General features: G+C 54.7%; 2 protein-coding genes across 3 annotated transcripts; one reads left to right on the top strand and one right to left on the bottom strand.

The window, feature by feature from the left end:
• Positions 1 to 438: 438 nt before the first annotated feature.
• LOC142191436 (UDP-GalNAc:beta-1,3-N-acetylgalactosaminyltransferase 2-like) lies at positions 439 to 2,366 on the bottom strand. Its single transcript, XM_075262350.1, has one exon. It carries the CDS (start codon positions 2,332 to 2,334, stop codon positions 928 to 930), a length of 1,407 nt encoding a protein of 468 aa, XP_075118451.1. The 5' UTR covers positions 2,335 to 2,366; the 3' UTR covers positions 439 to 927.
• Positions 2,367 to 11,409: 9,043 nt separating this feature from the next.
• On the top strand, positions 11,410 to 21,557 carry MYORG (myogenesis regulating glycosidase). 2 transcript variants are annotated; one of them, XM_075267191.1, is made up of 2 exons: positions 11,410 to 11,466; positions 15,991 to 21,557. In XM_075267191.1, the coding sequence occupies exon 2, from the start codon at positions 16,049 to 16,051 to the stop codon at positions 18,071 to 18,073; it is 2,025 nt and encodes a 674-aa protein (XP_075123292.1). In that variant the 5' UTR covers positions 11,410 to 11,466; positions 15,991 to 16,048; the 3' UTR covers positions 18,074 to 21,557. The 2 variants fall into 2 exon arrangements, with proteins under 2 accessions (XP_075123292.1, XP_075123301.1); XM_075267200.1 differs by lacking the exon at positions 11,410 to 11,466 and adding an exon at positions 13,360 to 13,543.
• Positions 21,558 to 22,044: the final 487 nt, after the last annotated feature.

Here is a 22,044-nt window from a genome sequence, read left to right on the forward strand (position 1 = left end):
GCGTATAATACTATGGCGGACCTACCGTGGAGCGTATAATACTATGGGGGACCTACCGTGGAGCATATAATACTATGGGGCACCTACCGTGGAGCGTATAATACCATGGGGGACCTACCGTGGAGCGTATAATACCATGGGGGACGTACCGTGGAGCGTATAATACCATGGGGGACCTACCGTGGAGCGTATAATACCATGGGGGACCTACCGTGGAGCGTATACCACACACAAGGCCGTCATGGTATTTAGGTTTCTGGGGTACAGGCTCCACCTCACGCGCCCATTGCAGTGCCCCAGAGGGGTTTCCTTGTCCCTGGAGATCGGCGCTCATCAGCCCTAATGATCTCCCTGTTTACTACCTCAGCAGTGATACGTCATTAAAGTAAGTGAATCCCCCCAAAGAATGAACCTGAAACAGAAGAAAAAAACCCAGCCTGACTTTAATAAATAAATCTCTGAGACCTGTAATATATTATATAAGAGCTGAGGGGAGGGGCTATCAGACTCCACCCACTCCACAGCCAGCCATTCTCCAAGTGCAAGGTGCATAATAAATAAGACGTCTCCAGCAGTCGCGCTCTGTACAGCCTGGTACATCTGCTCCTCGGAAAGCTGAGTGACAATCTCATGGTCGAACAGTAAATCTCCGGAGAGGAGAGAGCAGCCGGTCAGGACTCTGGGAGAGCTGGGTGACTCTTCTGGGGAGGAGCTACATTGCGGCCATCCAGTTACTGGGACTTTATTGGCAACTCCAGTTTTACGTCCTGACATCGACATCTCCAATTGGTCACCTGCAGCAGGACGACCCAAACTCCGCCCACCGGGCACTTAATAGTGACCCCTGATATACTCAGCATAGGGGAGGGGTGTATAATACTGAGGGTCACAACCTTCCAGGACATTGGTCGCAAGCAGTGGGCGTGGTCACGTGTTGGCACATTCGCACGGATTCCCGCAGCGCTGCTTCTGCTGCCAGAGCTCCGCCAATTCCTGCGCAGAGAACTGTGGGGCGGAGAGCATGGCTCGGTCACATGACTTCTCACAGAGCCAGCTGTCATCCTGGTAACGGCGGGGGCCAATGGCTGCCATCCAGATGCCCATGCTGACGTCCTCACCCTGGTAGGTCTTCAGTCGGTCGGCGTTGGCCGCCAGCCATTGGACAATGTCGCGAGAGATGACGTATCCGGAGCCACAGGCGAAGGCGGGGTAGGCGGGGCTCATGTACTCCAGCTCCTGCCACTTCCCGGTCCGGTCCACAGCCCAGTTCAGGCGGAAGTTCCCCCACCAGGCGTTGGGCCCCTGCACCTTCCTGTCCTCCAGGGCCCGCAGCACATTGTCCAGGTGGATGAAGCAGTCGTCATCCGTCTTCAGCAGAAAGTGGAAGGTGGTGGAGGCCTCCAGCCAGCGGTAGAAGAGCAGCAGCTTGCGCGGGACGTTGCGGTAAGTGTCCACCACATCTACGAAGACCATGTCGCCGTGGGCGTAGCTCTCTGCCTGGAGCTCCGCCTCCTCCTCCTCTAGGGCAGCCCGGTGCTGGCTGAAGCGCTGGGGGCGGTCACTGAGTCTCTGGAGGAGGAGTTCGCCATCGTGGAGCGTGTACGTGAAGCCGCCGGCCACGCCCTCCACGCCCTGAGAGAAGTCGTAGGGTAACAGCCCTTCATCGGCCGCCGTCACCTGCAGCACACCCCCGCCATCGTTCAGGGTGACCTGGTGCACGCCCCACATGGGTAACCCCTCGGCGTCATGGCTGTCCCAGCGCACCGTGCCATGGAAGCCCTCCGGCAGGATGAATTGCTCCACTGGCTTGTAGCAGAGCCTGGCGGCGGCGGTGACGGGCGAGCCGGGGCTGAGCGGGGTGAGGCGGGCGACAAACAGCGGCTCCTCATGCTCGGCCTGGAACAGGCGCACGCTGATATTCCGGGTGAGGCCAGGACACCACGCCCCCAGCCGGGTGATGATGATCGGGTGTAACACCCGGAAGGTGACGCTGAGCTGGCGGTGCGGGGAGTGGGCGGGCTCCGGCCCGGTGAAAGCCTCGATCTCCCGGTGTAGCACGGGGGAGCTGATGTTCAGCAGGCGGCAGGAGTACGGGTCTTCCCGGTCCTCGGGCGGCACCGAGCAGGCCTGAGAGCCGAGGATGAAGCGCAGCAGCGGGCGCCGGGAGGGGGGCAGGGCCTGGAGCCAGCCGCCGCGGATGCTGTCCCGCAGGGCGCGGTGCTGGCGGGCGGACAGGACACCGATGACTAGCGGGTGGTGCGGGGAGCGGAGCCAGAGCTGCAGGAGGAGGCCGAGCAGGGCCGGGCACAGCAGCAGGAGCAGCGGGCGGCGCATCAGGCCCGGAGCAGCGCCCACACCCCACAGCGCCGGTCACAGGAAGTCAGCGCGGAGCCACAGCCAATCACAGCGCGCCTCTTACTATTGCCGGAGCAACCGCCTATGCTGAGCGCTGCTATTGGCTGCACCACTAATCACGTGAGCAGCGTGCTGTAACCGGCTGGCGCGGCTGAGCTCCTATTGGCTGACTGGCCGGGCTATGTCTGCCGCTATTGGCTGATCTACCTGCGCATGCGTAACACACGTGAAGCGAGTACAGTTGTGAAAGTATGGGAACGTCGCCAGGTAGGAAGTCTCTAGTGCTCAGCCTGATCCGCCTGCTTCATGGCACTGCCCATTAAAGGGGTTGTCCTAGTTAAAGGGATATCACAAGTTTACTCAAAGCCAGGAATGGTGATAATATGACCTAGAGTGAGGTAGTCACCGGCGCGGTCACCTCAGGCCATTGGGCAGATAGGACAGTGGTTATAAGCAGGGCTGGGAAGTACAATGGCCGACACCATAATAATAATAATAATAATATATCTCCTGTACCCCACCAGTATAATGGCCGACACATCAGCCGCAGGCTATCTCCTGTACCCCACCAGTATAATGGCCGACACATCAGCCGCAGGCTATCTCCTGTACCCCACCAGTACAATGGCCGACACATCAGCCGCAGGCTATCTCCTGTATCCCACCAGTACAATGGCCGACACATCAGCCGCAGGCTATCTCCTGTATCCCACCAGTATAATGGCCGACACATCAGCCGCAGGCTATCTCCTGTACCCCACCAGTATAATGGCCGACACATCAGCCGCAGGCTATCTCCTGTACCCCACCAGTATAATGGCCGACACATCAGCCGCAGGCTATCTCCTGTATCCCACCAGTACAATGGCCGACACATCAGCCGCAGGCTATCTCCTGTACCCCACCAGTACAATGGCCGACACATCAGCCGCAGGCTATCTCCTGTACCCCACCAGTACAATGGCCGACACATCAGCCGCAGGCTATCTCCTGTATCCCACCAGTACAATGGCCGACACATCAGCCGCAGGCTATCTCCTGTACCCCACCAGTATAATGGCCGACACATCAGCCGCAGGCTATCTCCTGTATCCCACCAGTATAATGGCCGACACATCAGCCGCAGGCTATCTCCTGTACCCCACCAGTATAATGGCTGACACATCAGCCGCAGGCTATCTCCTGTACCCCACCAGTATAATGGCCGACACATCAGCCGCAGGCTATCTCCTGTACCCCACCAGTATAATGGCCGACACATCAGCCGCAGGCTATCTCCTGTACCCCACCAGTATAATGGCCGACACATCAGCCGCAGGCTATCTCCTGTATCCCACCAGTATAATGGCCGACACATCAGCCGCAGGCTATCTCCTGTATCCCACCAGTATAATGGCCGACACATCAGCCGCAGGCTATCTCCTGTACCCCACCAGTATAATGGCCGACACATCAGCCGCAGGCTATCTCCTGTACTCCACCAGTATAATGGCCGACACATCAGCCGCAGGCTATCTCCTGTACCCCACCAGTATAATGGCCGACACATCAGCCGCAGGCTATCTCCTGTACCCCACCAGTATAATGGCCGGCACATCAGCCGCAGGCTATCTCCTGTACCCCACCAGTATAATGGCCGACACATCAGCCGCAGGCTATCTCCTGTACTCCACCAGTATAATGGCCGACACATCAGCCGCAGGCTATCTCCTGTATCCCACCAGTATAATGGCCGACACATCAGCCGCAGGCTATCTCCTGTACCCCACCAGTATAATGGCCGACACATCAGCCGCAGGCTATCTCCTGTATCCCACCAGTATAATGGCCGACACATCAGCCGCAGGCTATCTCCTGTACCCCACCAGTATAATGGCCGACACATCAGCCGCAGGCTATCTCCTGTATCCCACCAGTATAATGGCCGACACATCAGCCGCAGGCTATCTCCTGTATCCCACCAGTATAATGGCCGACACATCAGCCGCAGGCTATCTCCTATATCCCACCAGTATAATGGCCGACACATCAGCCGCAGGCTATCTCCTGTACCCCACCAGTATAATGGCCGACACATCAGCCGCAGGCTATCTCCTGTACCCCACCAGTACAATGGCCGACACATCAGCCGCAGGCTATCTCCTGTATCCCACCAGTATAATGGCCGACACATCAGCCGCAGGCTATCTCCTGTACCCCACCAGTATAATGGCCGACACATCAGCCGCAGGCTATCTCCTGTACCCCACCAGTATAATGGCCGACACATCAGCTGCAGGCTATCTCCTGTACCCCACCAGTATAATGGCCGACACATCAGCTGCAGGCTATCTCCTGTACTCCACCAGTATAATGGCCGACACATCAGCCGCAGGCTATCTCCTGTACCCCACCAGTATAATGGCCGACACATCAGCTGCAGGCTATCTCCTGTATCCCACCAGTATAATGGCCGACACATCAGCTGCAGGCTATCTCCTGTACCCCACCAGTATAATGGCCGACACATCAGCCGCAGGCTATCTCCTGTACCCCACCAGTATAATGGCCGACACATCAGCCGCAGGCTATCTCCTGTACCCCACCAGTATAATGGCCGACACATCAGCCGCAGGCTATCTCCTGTACCCCACCAGTATAATGGCCGACACATCAGCCGCAGGCTATCTCCTGTGTCCCACCAGTATAATGGCCGACACATCAGCCGCAGGCTATCTCCTGTACCCCACCAGTATAATGGCCGACACATCAGCCGCAGGCTATCTCCTGTACCCCACCAGTATAATGGCCGACACATCAGCTGCAGGCTATCTCCTGTATCCCACCAGTATAATGGCCGACACATCAGCCGCAGGCTATCTCCTGTACCCCACCAGTACAATGGCCGACACATCAGCTGCAGGGTATCTCCTGTACCCCACCAGTATAATGGCCGACACATCAGCCGCAGGCTATCTCCTGTATCCCACCAGTATAATGGCCGACACATAAGCCGCAGGCTATCTCCTGTATCCCACCAGTATAATGGCCGACACATCAGCCGCAGGCTATCTCCTGTATCCCACCAGTATAATGGCTGACACATCAGCCGCAGGCTATCTCCTGTACCCCACCAGTACAATGGCCGACACATCAGCCGCAGGCTATCTCCTGTATCCCACCAGTATAATGGCCGACACATCAGCCGCAGGCTATCTCCTGTATCCCACCAGTATAATGGCCGACACATCAGCCGCAGGCTATCTCCTGTACCCCACCAGTATAATGGCCGACACATCAGCCGCAGGCTATCTCCTGTATCCCACCAGTATAATGGCCGACACATCAGCCGCAGGCTATCTCCTGTACCCCACCAGTATAATGGCCGACATATCAGCTGCGGGCTATCTCCTGTATCCCACCAGTATAATGGCCGACACATCAGCCGCAGGCTATCTCCTGTACCCCACCAGTATAATGGCCGACACATCAGCCGCAGGCTATCTCCTGTACCCCACCAGTATAATGGCTGACACATCAGCCGCAGGCTATCTCCTGTACCCCACCAGTATAATGGCCGACACATCAGCTGCAGGCTATCTCCTGTACCCCACCAGTATAATGGCCGACACATCAGCTGCAGGCTATCTTCTGTATCCCACCAGTATAATGGCCGACACCATAATAATAATAATGTATCTCCTGTACCCCACCAGTATAATGGCCGACACATCAGCCGCAGGCTATCTCCTGTACCCCACCAGTATAATGGCCGACACATCAGCCGCAGGCTATCTCCTGTACCCCACCAGTATAATGGCCGACACATCAGCCGCAGGCTATCTCCTGTGTCCCACCAGTATAATGGCCGACACATCAGCCGCAGGCTATCTCCTGTATCCCACCAGTATAATGGCCGACACATCAGCCGCAGGCTATCTCCTGTACCCCACCAGTATAATGGCCGACACATCAGCCGCAGGCTATCTCCTGTACCCCACCAGTATAATGGCCGACATATCAGCCGCAGGCTATCTCCTCTATCCCACCAGTATAATGGCCGACATATCAGCCGCAGGCTATCTCCTGTACCCCACCAGTATAATGGCCGACACATCAGCCGCAGGCTATCTCCTGTACCCCACCAGTATAATGGCCGACACATCAGCTGCAGGCTATCTCCTGTATCCCACCAGTATAATGGCCGACACATCAGCCGCAGGCTATCTCCTGTACTCCACCAGTATAATGGCCGACACATCAGCCGCAGGCTATCTCCTGTACCCCACCAGTACAATGGCCGACACATCAGCCGCAGGCTATCTCCTGTACTCCACCAGTATAATGGCCGACACATCAGCCGCAGGCTATCTCCTGTACCCCACCAGTACAATGGCCGACACATCAGCCGCAGGCTATCTCCTGTATCCCACCAGTATAATGGCCGACACATCAGCTGCAGGGTATCTCCTGTACCCCACCAGTATAATGGCCGACACATCAGCCGCAGGCTATCTCCTGTACCCCACCAGTATAATGGCCGACACATCAGCCGCAGGCTATCTCCTGTACTCCACCAGTATAATGGCCGACACATCAGCCGCAGGCTATCTCCTGTACCCCACCAGTACAATGGCCGACACATCAGCCGCAGGCTATCTTCTGTATCCCACCAGTATAATGGCCGACACATCAGCCGCAGGCTATCTCCTGTACCCCACCAATACAATGGCCGACACATCAGCCGCAGGCTATCTCCTGTATCCCACCAGTATAATGGCCGACACATCAGCCGCAGGCTATCTCCTGTATCCCACCAGTATAATGGCCGACACATCAGCTGCAGGCTATCTCCTGTACCCCACCAGTATAATGGCCGACACATCAGCCGCAGGCTATCTCCTATATCCCACCAGTATAATGGCCGACACATCAGCCGCAGGCTATCTCCTGTACCCCACCAGTATAATGGCCGACACATCAGCCGCAGGCTATCTCCTGTATCCCACCAGTATAATGGCCGACACATCAGCCGCAGGCTATCTCCTCTATCCCACCAGTATAATGGCCGACATATCAGCCGCAGGCTATCTCCTGTATCCCACCAGTATAATGGCCGACACATCAGCCGCAGGCTATCTCCTATATCCCACCAGTATAATGGCCGACACATCAGCCGCAGGCTATCTCCTGTACCCCACCAGTATAATGGCCGACACATCAGCCGCAGGCTATCTCCTGTATCCCACCAGTATAATGGCCGACACATCAGCCGCAGGCTATCTCCTGTATCCCACCAGTATAATGGCCGACACATCAGCCGCAGGCTATCTCCTGTACCCCACCAGTATAATGGCCGACACATCAGCCGCAGGCTATCTCCTGTACCCCACCAGTATAATGGCCGACACATCAGCCGCAGGCTATCTCCTGTACCCCACCAGTATAATGGCCGACACATCAGCTGCAGGCTATCTCCTATATCCCACCAGTATAATGGCCGACACATCAGCCGCAGGCTATCTCCTGTACCCCACCAGTATAATGGCCGACACATCAGCCGCAGGCTATCTCCTCTATCCCACCAGTATAATGGCCGACATATCAGCCGCAGGCTATCTCCTGTATCCCACCAGTATAATGGCCGACACATCAGCTGCAGGCTATCTCCTGTACCCCACCAGTATAATGGCCGACACATCAGCCGCAGGCTATCTCCTATATCCCACCAGTATAATGGCCGACACATCAGCCGCAGGCTATCTCCTGTACCCCACCAGTATAATGGCCGACACATCAGCCGCAGGCTATCTCCTGTATCCCACCAGTATAATGGCCGACACATCAGCCGCAGGCTATCTCCTGTACCCCACCAGTATAATGGCCGACACATCAGCTGCAGGCTATCTCCTGTGTCCCACCAGTATAATGGCCGACACTATAATTGGAGGTGTCTGTGGATTGTCCTTGACTCTTCTCACCATTCTTCTTCTCTGCCTTTCTGATATTTTTCTTGGCCTGCCACTTCTGGGCTTAACAAGAACTGTCCCTGTGCTCTTCCATTTCCTTACTATGTTCCTCACAGTGGAAACTGACAGGTTAAATCTCTGAGACAACGTTTTGTATCTTTCCCCTCAACAACTATGTGGAACAATCTTTGTTTTCAGATCGTTTGCGAGTTGCTTTGAGTAGCCCATGATGCCGCTCTTCAGAGGAGACTCAGATAGGAGAACAACTTGCCATTGGCCACCTGCAATCCCTTGTCTCCTGATCGGATACACCCGGCTATGAAGTGTAAAGCTCAGTGAGGTCACAGGACCAATGTTGTGCGTCAGTAAGTCAGTGACAAGTAGTGAGGAGGAGTCACAGCAATAACAGGATAAGGGTGCCCATACTTTTGCATCGGTCACATTTTGGTGTAATGCATATCGCACATTCTCTGTTACTACAATAAACCTCATTTCTATCCTGAGATATTTCTGTGTCCATCAGATATTAGTGAGATCAGACTGACATGGCAAACACCAAAATATTTACACCTAACAAGGATTAATAGGGGGAGGGGGGGGGGCACTAACTTTATCATAGGACTGTATCTCCTCCAGTAATGTTAATAAACTACACCTCCCAGAATCCCTTGCTGTTAGCCCCGCCTTCTCTCTGATTGACAGTCCAGTTGTCCAATCACTGAGCGGCTGTAACTTCAGGACTGGGCCACATTTCCTGCAAAATACTGGGGAGACCTGGAGGAGGGTGAGTGCAGCGGTGTATACAGGAGGAGGGGTACTGAGTGCAGAGGTGTATACAGGAGGAGGGGTACTGAGTGCAGCAGTGTATACAGGAGGAGGGGTACTGAGTGCAGCAGTGTATACAGGAGGAGGGGTACTGAGTGCAGAGGTGTATACAGGAGGAGGGGTACTGAGTGCAGCAGTGTATACAGGAGGAGGGGTACCGAGTGCAGCAGTGTATACAGGAGGAGGGGGTACCGAGTGCAGCAGTGTATACAGGAGGAGGGGTACCGAGTGCAGCAGTGTATACAGGAGGAGGGGTACCGAGTGCAGCAGTGTATACAGGAGGAGGGGGTACCGAGTGCTGCAGTGTATACAGGAGGAGGGGTACCGAGTGCAGCAGTGTATACAGGAGGAGGGGTACCGAGTGCAGCAGTGTATACAGGAGGAGGGGTACCGAGTGCAGCAGTGTATACAGGAGGAGGGGTACCGAGTGCAGCAGTGTATACAGGAGGAGGGGTACCGAGTGCAGCAGTGTATACAGGAGGAGGGGTACCGAGTGCAGCAGTGTATACAGGAGGAGGGGTACCGAGTGCAGCGGTGTATACAGGAGGAGGGGTACCGAGTGCAGCGGTGTATACAGGAGGAGGGGTACCGAGTGCAGCGGTGTATACAGGAGGAGGGGTACCGAGTGCAGCGGTGTATACAGGAGGAGGGGTACCGAGTGCAGCGGTGTATACAGGAGGAGGGGTACCGAGTGCAGCGGTGTATACAGGAGGAGGGGTACTGAGTGCAGCGGTGTATACAGGAGGAGGGGTACTGAGTGCAGCGGTGTATACAGGTGGAGGGGTACTGAGTGCAGAGGTGTATACAGGTGGAGGGGTACTGAGTGCAGCGGTGTATACAGGAGGGGGGGTGCCGAGTGCAGCGGTGTATACAGGAGGAGGGGTGCCGAGTGCAGCGGTGTATACAGGAGGAGTGTTACTGAGTGCAGCGGTGTATACAGGAGGAGTGTTACTGAGTGCAGCGGTGTATACAGGAGGGGGGGTACTGAGTGCAGCGGTGTATACAGGAGGAGTGTTACTGAGTGCAGCGGTGTATACAGGAGGAGGGGTGCCGAGTGCAGCGGTGTATACAGGAGGAGGGGTGCCGAGTGCAGCGGTGTATACAGGAGGAGGGGTACCGAGTGCAGCGGTGTATACAGGAGGAGGGGTACCGAGTGCAGCGGTGTATACAGGAGGGGGGGGTACCGAGTGCAGCGGTGTATACAGGAGGGGGGGTACCGAGTGCAGCGGTGTATACAGGAGGAGGGGTACCGAGTGCAGCGGTGTATACAGGAGGAGGGGTACCGAGTGCAGCGGTGTATACAGGAGGAGGGGTACCGAGTGCAGCGGTGTATACAGGAGGGGGGGTACCGAGTGCAGCGGTGTATACAGGAGGGGGGGGTACCGAGTGCAGCGGTGTATACAGGAGGGGGGGTACCGAGTGCAGCGGTGTATACAGGAGGGGGGGGTACCGAGTGCAGCGGTGTATACAGGAGGGGGGGTGCCGAGTGCAGCGGTGTATACAGGAGGAGGGGTGCCGAGTGCAGCGGTGTATACAGGAGGAGTGTTACTGAGTGCAGCGGTGTATACAGGAGGAGTGTTACTGAGTGCAGCGGTGTATACAGGAGGGGGGGGTACTGAGTGCAGCGGTGTATACAGGAGGAGTGTTACTGAGTGCAGCGGTGTATACAGGAGGAGGGGTGCCGAGTGCAGCGGTGTATACAGGAGGAGGGGTGCCGAGTGCAGCGGTGTATACAGGAGGAGGGGTGCCGAGTGCAGCGGTGTATACAGGAGGAGGGGTACTGAGTGCAGCGGGGGGGGGGGGGGGGACAGTGTATACAGGAGGAGGGGTACTGAGTGCAGCTGTGTATACAGGTGGAGTGTTATTGAGTGCAGCGGTGTATACAGGAGGAGGGGTACTGAGTGCAGCTGTGTATACAGGTGGAGTGTTATTGAGTGCAGCGGTGTATACAGGTGGAGTGTTATTGAGTGCAGCGGTGTATACAGGTGGAGTGTTATTGAGTGCAGCGGTGTATACAGGTGGAGTGTTATTGAGTGCAGTATATGGGAGGACTTTGCCCGATGACATTCCTCCCTGTGTAATAAGTTTGTGCACCCTGTCCTGCCGGTTCTGCAGATTTCTGCCCCCGCCCCGGGCTCCTCGGTGTCCTCTCTCTGTGGTCAGGGTGCAGGGACTTTGCACTGGAGTCAGCAGGAGTCATGTGACCTGGGTGTCTTGTCAGTCACATGGCCATGTGTTTATCTCTCCCCTCCCCCAGTGTGTGCCCCCAGGCCCCGCACCCCTCCCTGTTTATTTTAGTCTGGGAACAGCTGGGCCGGAGCTGCTGCTGGTGTGCGCTGTAAGTAACATGGATCTTGGCTGGTTTGGGGGGTATTTGGGGCGTCTTCGCTGCCTCGCCCCCTCTTATCTGTCAGTGCAGGCTCCCTCTTATATACATGGGGCTGTAGGTGACGGATATTTCCCAGTCTGTGGATATTTCCGTCCTGTCACTTTAAGAAACTTGTTACTTTTTGTAGATAGAAAAACATCCTGACATTAACCCCTCGCTGTCCTGATGGCGCCGCGGCCTGACACTTGTGGGTATTACCCCGGGGTCTCCGCAGCTGCCCCTATAACCTCTGATATCGGCCGCAACTCATGTATATAATATGTCTTATACCCCGCTCTGGTGTGTATGATATGTCTTATACCCCGCTCTGGTGTATATGATATGTCTTATACCCCGCTCTGGTGTATATAATATGTCTTATACCCCGCTCTGGTGTATATAATATGTCTTATACCCCGCTCTGGTGTATATAATATGTCTTATACCCCGCTCTGGTGTATATAATATGTCTTATACCCCGCTCTGGTGTATATAATATGTCTTATACCCGCTCTGGTGTATATAATATGTCTTATACCCCGCTCTGGTGTATATGATATGTCTTATACCCCGCTCTGGTGTATATAATATGTCTTATACCCCGCTCTGGTGTATATAATATGTCTTATACCCCGCTCTGGTGTATATAATATGTCTTATACCCCGCTCTGGTGTATATAATATGTCTTATACCCCGCTCTGGTGTATATGATATGTCTTATACCCCGCTCTGGTGTATATGATATGTCTTATACCCCGCTCTGGTGTATATGATATGTCTTATACCCCGCTCTGGTGTATATGATATGTCTTATACCCCGCTCTGGTGTATATGATATGTCTTATACCCCGCTCTGGTGTATATGATATGTCTTATACCCCGCTCTGGTGTATATGATATGTCTTATACCCCGCTCTGGTGTATATGATATGTCTTATACCCCGCTCTGGTGTATATGATATGTCTTATACCCCGCTCTGGTGTATATGATATGTCTTATACCCCGCTCTGGTGTATATGATATGTCTTATACCCCGCTCTGGTGTATATGATATGTCTTATACCCCGCTCTGGTGTATATGATATGTCTTATACCCCGCTCTGGTGTATATGATATGTCTTATACCCCGCTCTGGTGTATATGATATGTCTTATACCCCGCTCTGGTGTATATAATATGTCTTATACCCCGCTCTGGTGTACAGTCGCACTCTATATTTTCTATCCATTTCTTCTATTCTGTGGACAGGATAACAGGTGACTGACATGACTTCTTCTGCTCGCACAGCTGAGGGTTTGTTACTTTGTGTCACTCTAGATAATGATCTGTTATACATTGTAACTGTGTCCTGGCCTGATGCTTTGTTACAATGTATCAGTATGGGGCTGCCTAGATTGGATACAATTGTAGCTATGTGGCCCGGTTCACATTTGCGCAGGGTTTCCGTTCGGGGAGTCCGCGTGGGGGCCATAGACGATAATGGGGTCCGTGTGGTGGAGAGAAGTCCTGCAAACAGGAGAGAGGACTAGAGTGACCCGAATGCAGATGTGAACTGGGGCTGAGACGTCCGAGGGCTGGACAGGGTCTCCTGGTCACTGACAGCAAGCCGAGGTCTTGGAAATGATTCTGCAGTTTCCTATAATAAGCAGTCAGAGCTGAGGCCGCCCTCCCCTCCCCCGCCTCAGTATAAATAGCCCCCACTTACTGGCACATTGTCACGGTTTTCGCAGCTCCCAGGGAACTGAGAATCAAATGACTTTCCTGGCAGAGGTGCCCGTCCTCCCCTCCAGGCTGCGCGCCCGGCGCTGGCGCGGTGACCGTTATCCTTACAAGACGTCCTTCACTGGGGGAGAAGATGTAAGGAGCCACCATTAACCCCCGATGGGCCGCCACAGGGTCGGATCTCTGCTCAATGTAATTGGCCTCGGACATTGTAGGTTACATGCAGAGGTGTCACCAGGATGATACTGATACATTGTCACTATCCAGGGCTTTCTGGACGGGATATCATTGTAACAAACCCTCAGCTGTGTCAGCAGGACAAGGTCAGTGTGTTTATGGGCTTCAGAGATCTTGTAGCGTTTCTGTCATTTCTTTATATTTGGAGGAATCTTGCAGATGGTTTTGAAGAATCTCCTCCGATTTGTGTCTACATCTTCTGGATCTGATATGCTTGGGTCCGGTCTGTGCCCCCCCCCCCCCCCCCCCTCCCGGAGTCCGATCTGTGGTCCCTCCTCCCGGGGTCTTATCTGTGGCCCCCTCCCGGGGTCCGGTCTGTGACCCGCCCCCCCCCCCCTCCTGGGGTCCGGTCTGTGGCCCGCCCCCCCTCCTCCCGTGGTCCGATCTGTGGCCCCCCCTCCACCCGGGGTCCGATCTGTGGCCCCCCCTCCTCCCGGGGTCCGATCTGTGGCCCCCCCTCCTCCCGGGGTCTTATCTGTGCCCCCCCCTCCTCCCGGGGTCTTATCTGTGCCCCCCCCCCCTCCTCCCGGGGTCTTATCTGTGCCCCCCCCCCCTCCTCCCGGGGTCCGATCTGTGGCCCCCCCCTCCTCCCGGGGTCTTATCTGTGCCCCCCCCCTCCTCCCGGGGTCTTATCTGTGCCCCCCCCCCCCTCCTCCTCCCGGGGTCTTATCTGTGGCCCCCCCTCCTCCTCCCGGGGTCTTATCTGTGCCCCCCCCCCTCCTCCGGGGTCTTATCTGTGGCCCCCCTCCTCCCGGGGTCTTATCTGTGGCCCCCCTCCTCCCGGGGTCTTATCTGTGGCCCCTCCCTCCTCCCGGGGTCTTATCTGTGGCCCCCCCTCCTCCTCCCGGGGACTTATCTGTGGCCCCTCTCCTCCCGGGGTCTTATCTGTGGCCCCTCCCTCCTCCCGGGGACTTATCTGTGGCCCCCCCTCCTCCTCCCGGGGACTTATCTGTGGCCCCCCCTCCTCCTCCCGGGGACTTATCTGTGGCCCCCCCTCCTCCTCCCGGGGACTTATCTGTGGCCCCCCCTCCTCCTCCCGGGGACTTATCTGTGGCCCCCCCTCCTCCTCCCGGGGACTTATCTGTGGCCCCCCCTCCTCCTCCCGGGGACTTATCTGTGGCCCCCCCTCCTCCTCCCGGGGACTTATCTGTGGCCCCCCCTCCTCCTCCCGGGGACTTATCTGTGGCCCCCCCTCCTCCTCCCGGGGACTTATCTGTGGCCCCCCCTCCTCCTCCCGGGGACTTATCTGTGGCCCCCCCTCCTCCTCCCGGGGACTTATCTGTGGCCCCCCCTCCTCCTCCCGGGGACTTATCTGTGGCCCCCCCTCCTCCTCCCGGGGACTTATCTGTGGCCCCCCCTCCTCCTCCCGGGGACTTATCTGTGGCCCCCCCTCCTCCTCCCGGGGACTTATCTGTGGCCCCCCCTCCTCCTCCCGGGGACTTATCTGTGGCCCCCCCTCCTCCTCCCGGGGACTTATCTGTGGCCCCCCCTCCTCCTCCCGGGGACTTATCTGTGGCCCCCCCCCTCCCCCCGGGGTCTTATCTGTGCCCCCCTCCCTCCCGGGGTCCGGTCTGTGGCCCCTCCGGGGTACGTCAGAGCTGCAAATACGAGGAGGTTTCTAACAAAATCCATTTGCAGAAGTTCTTTGTTTCCCTGTAAAGGGCTTTTACTGGGGGATCTCTAATGGGAGGCCCGGGGAGGTGCAGAACATAAAACCCTGATAGTCTCCTTCCTTCTCTTATGGCATCCGTTGCTCTATCATGATCCTCTTCCAGCCTCTTGGTTGAGTCAGAGGACCCCATGTGGTTGGGCCTTGGCAGCCCCCGGGGCTTTGTACGTCACCCAGGAGGCCAAAAGAGGACTATTGGACACCCCAAGGAAGCCGTGGAGGGGTGAGGCAAGGGGAGTGTCCATGATTATGTTTCTGGCCCTCCGCATATTTTACTTTGAGGTCCGATGATACCCTAGTGTATATTAGTGATTTGTGGGTGGTGAACCCCCAAAATTTTGAGCTTGGACAAATTTATGTAAAATTTGTATCGAAACTGACTCATTGTAAACCAGTTAGCATGAAAACCTTGACTCTCTCACTGACGCAGAACTTATTGCCAAAAATATCACCTGGAGGTTTGAGTAGGATGACCCCACGTCCAAAAATCATCCCTCAGCTCAGGGCTTTATGGAGTCACGTCTGGTCCTCAGATATTGGCGATCCCTCCTTGGCCTTACCGGGATCTTCTTGTAGGGTCTGTGATGACTTTCCCTCCACCACAGTTTGCTTGCCCTGGCCTCACACAATAGGTTTCATACCACGGTCATGTGGCCATCTTATGGGCGGAGGGGTGCGGTGAGTCTGTACCAGATGTCCTCCATGTCTACACATCAGATACCCGGCCGTTCTGCGGCCCAGTTGGCCATTTTGCCGGATGAAAATCTAATGTGCATGGGATGACTGTATTCATAAAAAATATGAATGATAAAAATAAAGGATTTTTTTTCATAATTTTAACAATTTTTTATTTATTTTTTCCAGATATGAAGGAGCGTCCATAACTCCGACTCCGAGGGAATAGACCTTACGGCCGTCCACCATGTACACCTTCCTGCCGGAGAACATCACTCCGGTCAAGCAGAAGGTTCCTAAGGAGCAGAAGCCGTTGATTGGCGCCATCGTGTTGGGCATCATCCTGGTCATCTGCGCCGTGATCTCTTGGTGCTACTACTCCGTCTCCCTGCGCAAAGCTGATCGTCTGAAGACGGAGCTGCTCTTCCTGCAGAAAGATGGCTTCATCATACACAACCACCAAGGCAAGGTGGTCTTCAGAATGGCCTTCCAGTCCGGTGTCCTCGATTTAGATTCCTGCGCGAAATATGGGGCCATCTTATCTTGTACCAAATCGGACAAAGGACCGTTGAAATTCTTTGTTCAGACGGTCATCAAGGACAAGGCCACCGTCATGTGTTACCGCGTGCGGTGGGAGGAGTTTGTGGCCGATACGTCCATCATGCACACCATGTACTGGGATAACGCGTATTGGTACGGGGGAGCTGAAATGCGCACTCAGCACTGGCCCATCAAGTTATCGGGGTACCAAGAACCCAGACCCTTTATAACGGGTGACGTCTACTCCTTTAAAGATGGGTTTGGTGGAATCTTAGAAAGCTACTGGCTCTCCTCTAACGCAACAGCCATTAAAATTAACGCGTCCGTCCCTTTCCATCTTGGCTGGAACAGCACAGAAAAGGTGTTCTTCTTTGAGGCCAGGTATAAGGATTCCCCGTATAAGCCTCCTCCCGGGAAACAGCCCTTCCCCGAGTTGAGCTATAGAGTATGTGTGGGGTCCGACGTCACCTCCATCCACAAGTACATGGTGCGGAGATATTTTAACAAACCGAGTAGGATTCCTTCAGAAAGTGCCTTCAAGTACCCCATCTGGTCCACATGGGCCCTGTACAAAACCAGCATCAACCAAGAGAAACTTCTGAACTTTACCGAGAACATTAAGAAGTACCAGTTCAATTACAGTCACATAGAGATCGACGACATGTACTCCAAGTACTACGGAGACTTCGACTTCGATCCCATCAAGTTTCCGGATGCTCCAGCCATGTTCAAAAAGTTAAAGGAAGACGGCTTTAAGGTGACCCTGTGGATTCATCCTTTTGTCAACTACAACTCCTCCAACTTTGGCATCGGCATAGAGCGGGGCCTCTTTGTCAAGGAACCCAGTGGTCGATTGCCGGCCATGGTCCAGTGGTGGAACGGGATTGGAGCTCTTCTGGATTTTACAAATCCCCAGACTAAAGAATGGTTCCAGACCAACCTGAGACAGCTTAGGACAAGGTACGGCATTTCTTCGTTTAAGTTCGATGCCGGTGAAACCAGTTACCTTCCCCACCAGTTCAGCACCTATCAGTCCTTGTCTGATCCCAACATGTTCAGTAGAAGGTACACGGAAATGGCCGACCAGTTTTACGACCTGGCTGAGCTCCGAGTTGGTTATCAGTCTCAAAACATATCGTGTTTCTTCAGAATCATTGACCGGGACTCTGACTGGGGGTACGAGTTGGGGCTAAAGTCTCTGATCCCCACCGTCCTGACCATCAGTATGTTGGGCTACCCTTTCATCTTGCCAGATATGATCGGTGGGAATGCCTACACCAACTTTACAAAGGATATGAAGGAGCTTTACATCCGCTGGCTGGAGCTCTCGGCCTTCATGCCCACCATGCAGTTTTCCATCCCACCATGGCTCTATGATAAAGAGGTCATTGAAATTGCTCAGAAGTTCACCAGAATCCACGAGTCTTTAGTGGCCCCTCTTCTACTGGAACTTGCTGGAGAAGTCACGAACACCGGAGATCCCATTATTCGTCCGATTTGGTGGATTTCTCCAAATGATGAAGCCGCACATAAAATCGATTCTCAGTTTTTGATAGGAGACACCTTAATGGTGGCCCCGGTGCTAGAACCTGGAAAACTGGAGCGCGACGTCTACCTGCCTGCCGGAAAGTGGCGCAGCTACAAAGGAGAACTTTACCAGGGGACTCCCATTCTGCTGACGGACTACCCCGTAGACTTGGACGAGGTGGCCTACTTCACATGGGTGTCTTAAGGTTCTGTCATGGTAACATAATTTTAGCTTCGCACCAGCAAGTCATCTTCAGGCATTAAGTATTAACCAGACTCATCCTCTGAGAAGACTCACCGGCCACCGTGTCTTCCAATATGGCTGCACTTATGACTTCACAACCTTACACTCCAGTCATCTCCAGAGCTGCAATCACTATTCTGCCAGATGCTTATGGAGTCTGTAGTCTGCTCCCCCCAGGATGGATGCCGCAGCTCTGGGTGTGACTGGAGCATACCATGTTGTAGACGTGTCCTCCGAAGTCTTCCTTGAAGGACGTTCCCGTCTGCACTCCTCCTCGTTCTGGCTTCGGTCCCGGCGATGTTCGGGATGGTTAGAGACTGGTACTATGAGCACTTTATCTTCTGCCATACTAAAAAACAGGACTGAAAGGGAATAACCCCGCTCCCCCTGCCCGTATAAGCTGGGACCCCTCCCCACTGGGGTCTTTGGTGCTGTCCAATATTCAGTGGAACTACAAGGCAATAAGGGAACGTGAGCAGGTACCTAGCGGCATACAGGGTCTCGCACATCCACCGGAGGACATTGCGTGGCACTAGACTAACCATTGGGGGGAGGGATTTGGGGCGCTACATTATGACATCACCGCCTTAGCGTTCACGCTGCGTGTCCTACACCTGATGATGTAATTGGCCTTACGTTTCGGAGCACTGTGTGACCTTATGTTGCTGATACCGCCATATATGTTCTAATTATAAGCTCTTAAAGGAGATCTCCAGCCATGACGTGAGTCCTCCGACCTTAGCGTGTCACAATACATTAGAGCCACCTACATATGTTCTAAACGTGTCTACATCTCGGTGAGATTGGCCACCATAATAGTGATGTGCAATGCATTGTGGGAGATAACCCATACAAGTCTATATAACCGTATAATAACCCTCGTCAGCTGCTCCCCCTGGTGGTTGGTGAGGAGCGCTGTCCTGACATATTACACTAGGAGCTTTGCTGCACAGTCAGCTGAGTCATGTGACCTCTTGGGTCCGGCGCTGATCTCTCCTGTGTCTGCAGCTCTCCGCACCGCCGCTGCTTCCCGTCTAAGTGCCTTGTTGCTTCCCGTTGCACCCCGCGCCCTCCTGTTGCACCCCGCGCCCTCCCGTTGCACCTACTGTAGATGATTAGATCTGCCCCCTGCACAACCAATCAGATCCCATCTCTCATTTCTAGTTGTTTGGGGCACTTACAGCTCCTTACCCCTCTTCATGTTCATGTGAGGCGATGGCGGTATAGAGAGATTACCAGGTCTTGTGGCGGTGACGTGTAGCCGTGTGATGCATCCTACACCACCGGACAAGATTTGTTATATTTGTGCCAAATTTATTGGTAAATTGATTGCAATTGTAAAAAAATATCATCCGGGGCCAGCGGGGGCCACATTCGTTCTCGTTGGGTCACAGGAGCTCTATGGACATGTTTGACGTACACGCCGAGGCCTGTTCCTGGCCTGGATGTAACATGTAGGACTTGGACACAGCGTGGCCTTAAAGGGGTTGTCACAGCGGGGAGAGTTGTCGCCTTTAAGACTCGGCAAACAGGTTTTATGGGGAAGTTCCTGACAAATGATTGGGGTGAAGCTCTAGATTGATGGCGGCCCATGTAGTACACAGACAGGCCGATCATGGGGCACATGCAGTACACAGACAGGCCGGTCACGGGGCACATGCAGTACACAGACAGGCCGCTCACGGGGCACGTGTAGTACACAGACAGGCCGCTCACGGGGCACGTGTAGTACACAGACAGGCCGCTCACGGGGCACGTGTAGTACACAGACAGGCAGGTCACGGGGCACGTGTAGTACACAGACAGGCCGCTCACGGGGCACGTGTAGTAGACAGACAGGCCGCTCACGGGGCACGTGTAGTAGACAGACAGGCCGCTCACGGGGCACGTGTAGTAGACAGGCCGCTCACGGGGCACGTGTAGTACACAGACAGGCCGCTCACGGGGCACGTGTAGTACACAGACAGGCGGCTCACGGGGCACGTGTAGTACACAGACAGGCGGCTCACGGGGCACGTGTAGTAGACAGACAGGCGGCTCACGGGGCACGTGTAGTAGACAGACAGGCCGCTCACGGGGCACGTGTAGTAGACAGACAGGCCGCTCACGGGGCACGTGTAGTAGACAGACAGGCCGCTCACGGGGCACGTGTAGTAGACAGACAGGCCGCTCACGGGGCACGTGTAGTAGACAGACAGGCCGCTCACGGGGCACGTGTAGTAGACAGACAGGCCGCTCACGGGGCACGTGTAATAGACAGACAGGCCGCTCACGGGGCACGTGTAGTACACAGACAGGCAGGTCACGGGGCACGTGTAGTACACAGACAGGCCGCTCACGGGGCACGTGTAGTAGACAGACAGGCCGCTCACGGGGCACGTGTAGTAGACAGACAGGCCGCTCACGGGGCACGTGTAGTAGACAGGCCGCTCACGGGGCACGTGTAGTACACAGACAGGCCGCTCACGGGGCACGTGTAGTACACAGACAGGCGGCTCACGGGGCACGTGTAGTACACAGACAGGCGGCTCACGGGGCACGTGTAGTAGACAGACAGGCGGCTCACGGGGCACGTGTAGTAGACAGACAGGCCGCTCACGGGGCACGTGTAGTAGACAGACAGGCCGCTCACGGGGCACGTGTAGTAGACAGACAGGCCGCTCACGGGGCACGTGTAGTAGACAGACAGGCCGCTCACGGGGCACGTGTAGTAGACAGACAGGCCGCTCACGGGGCACGTGTAGTAGACAGACAGGCCGCTCACGGGGCACGTGTAATAGACAGACAGGCCGCTCACGGGGCACGTGTAGTAGACAAACAGGCCGCTCACGGGGCACGTGTAGTAATATTTGCTATTACTTCCTGCAGGACGTTTATTCGGCAGCCGGTGACCCCCTTAATGGTCTCCCCGGTCTGGAGCTTTAGCATTAAAGGCGTCCCCCTAAGGCTGCGGCCTATCTAATACTACGGCTACTGTCACCTACCCTGTGGGGAATGGGGAACGAGCTGGTTGGGGAGCGGGAAGGCGGGGTTTTTTTTTTTTTTTTGTTTTTGTTTTTTTTTTTCTCTGGAATCCATAATAAATGTGAATGACCAAAGGCCGATCCTCGTGAATGTAATAAGCTACGGACATTTTTCTACTGCTATTTTTTTAACCCATTAACTCCTGTATCGTCTCCTGGATTTCGTCTCGTGTACACGGCGCGCGGCGCTCTCCGCCCCGGTCTGTGGATTTCTATGACGTGTTTACAGATCTACATCTCATGAAAACCTAGAATGTATATTACAGACGCACAACGAACTCTCCGCCGATCCGAGTATTAACGGAGGGGTTTTATTCTTAAAGGGAATTTCCCATTCCATGTTATTGTGTGACGTGCCTTTAAATATCTGTCTATGTCGTATCGATCGATGGAGTATTAATAAAAGTGCCGGGTTTATAATGTCTGGCCTCGTGTCTAGTCACTGTGTATGTGGGCGCAGATAGGACGGGTGCCAAGTCCTGAGAATCAGACGAGATAACTGGTGTCAAGTGAGAGAATACGGATCCATGGTAGCTGGCGCCTGATATGGGCAGCCATAGTCTTATATAGTTGGTGCCTGATATCGGCTGCCATAGTCTTATATAGCTGGTGCCTGATATCGGCTGCCATAGTCTGATATAGCTGGTGCCTGATATGGGCTGCCATAGTCTGATATAGCTGGTGCCTGATATGGGCTGCCATAGTCTTATATAGCTGGTGCCTGATATGGGCTGCCATAGTCTTATATAGCTGGTGCCTGATATGGGCTGCCATAGTCTTATATAGCCGGTGCCTGATATCGGTTGCCATAGTCTGATATAGCTGGTGCCTGATATCGGCTGCCATAGTCTGATATAGCTGGTGCCTGATATTGGCTGCCATAGTCTTATATAGCTGGTGCCTGATATC

The sequence above is a fragment of the Leptodactylus fuscus genome, chromosome 1, assembly GCF_031893055.1.
Source record: "Leptodactylus fuscus isolate aLepFus1 chromosome 1, aLepFus1.hap2, whole genome shotgun sequence".
In the NCBI taxonomy this organism is placed as follows: domain Eukaryota; kingdom Metazoa; phylum Chordata; class Amphibia; order Anura; family Leptodactylidae; genus Leptodactylus; species Leptodactylus fuscus.

Bases quoted from the DNA above. Each gene is read 5' to 3' on its own strand.
- LOC142191436 (XM_075262350.1), bottom strand. From the start codon at position 2,334: ATGCGCCGCCCGCTGCTCCTGCTGCTGTGCCCGGCCCTGCTCGGCCTC.
- MYORG (XM_075267191.1), top strand. From the start codon at position 16,049: ATGTACACCTTCCTGCCGGAGAACATCACTCCGGTCAAGCAGAAGGTT.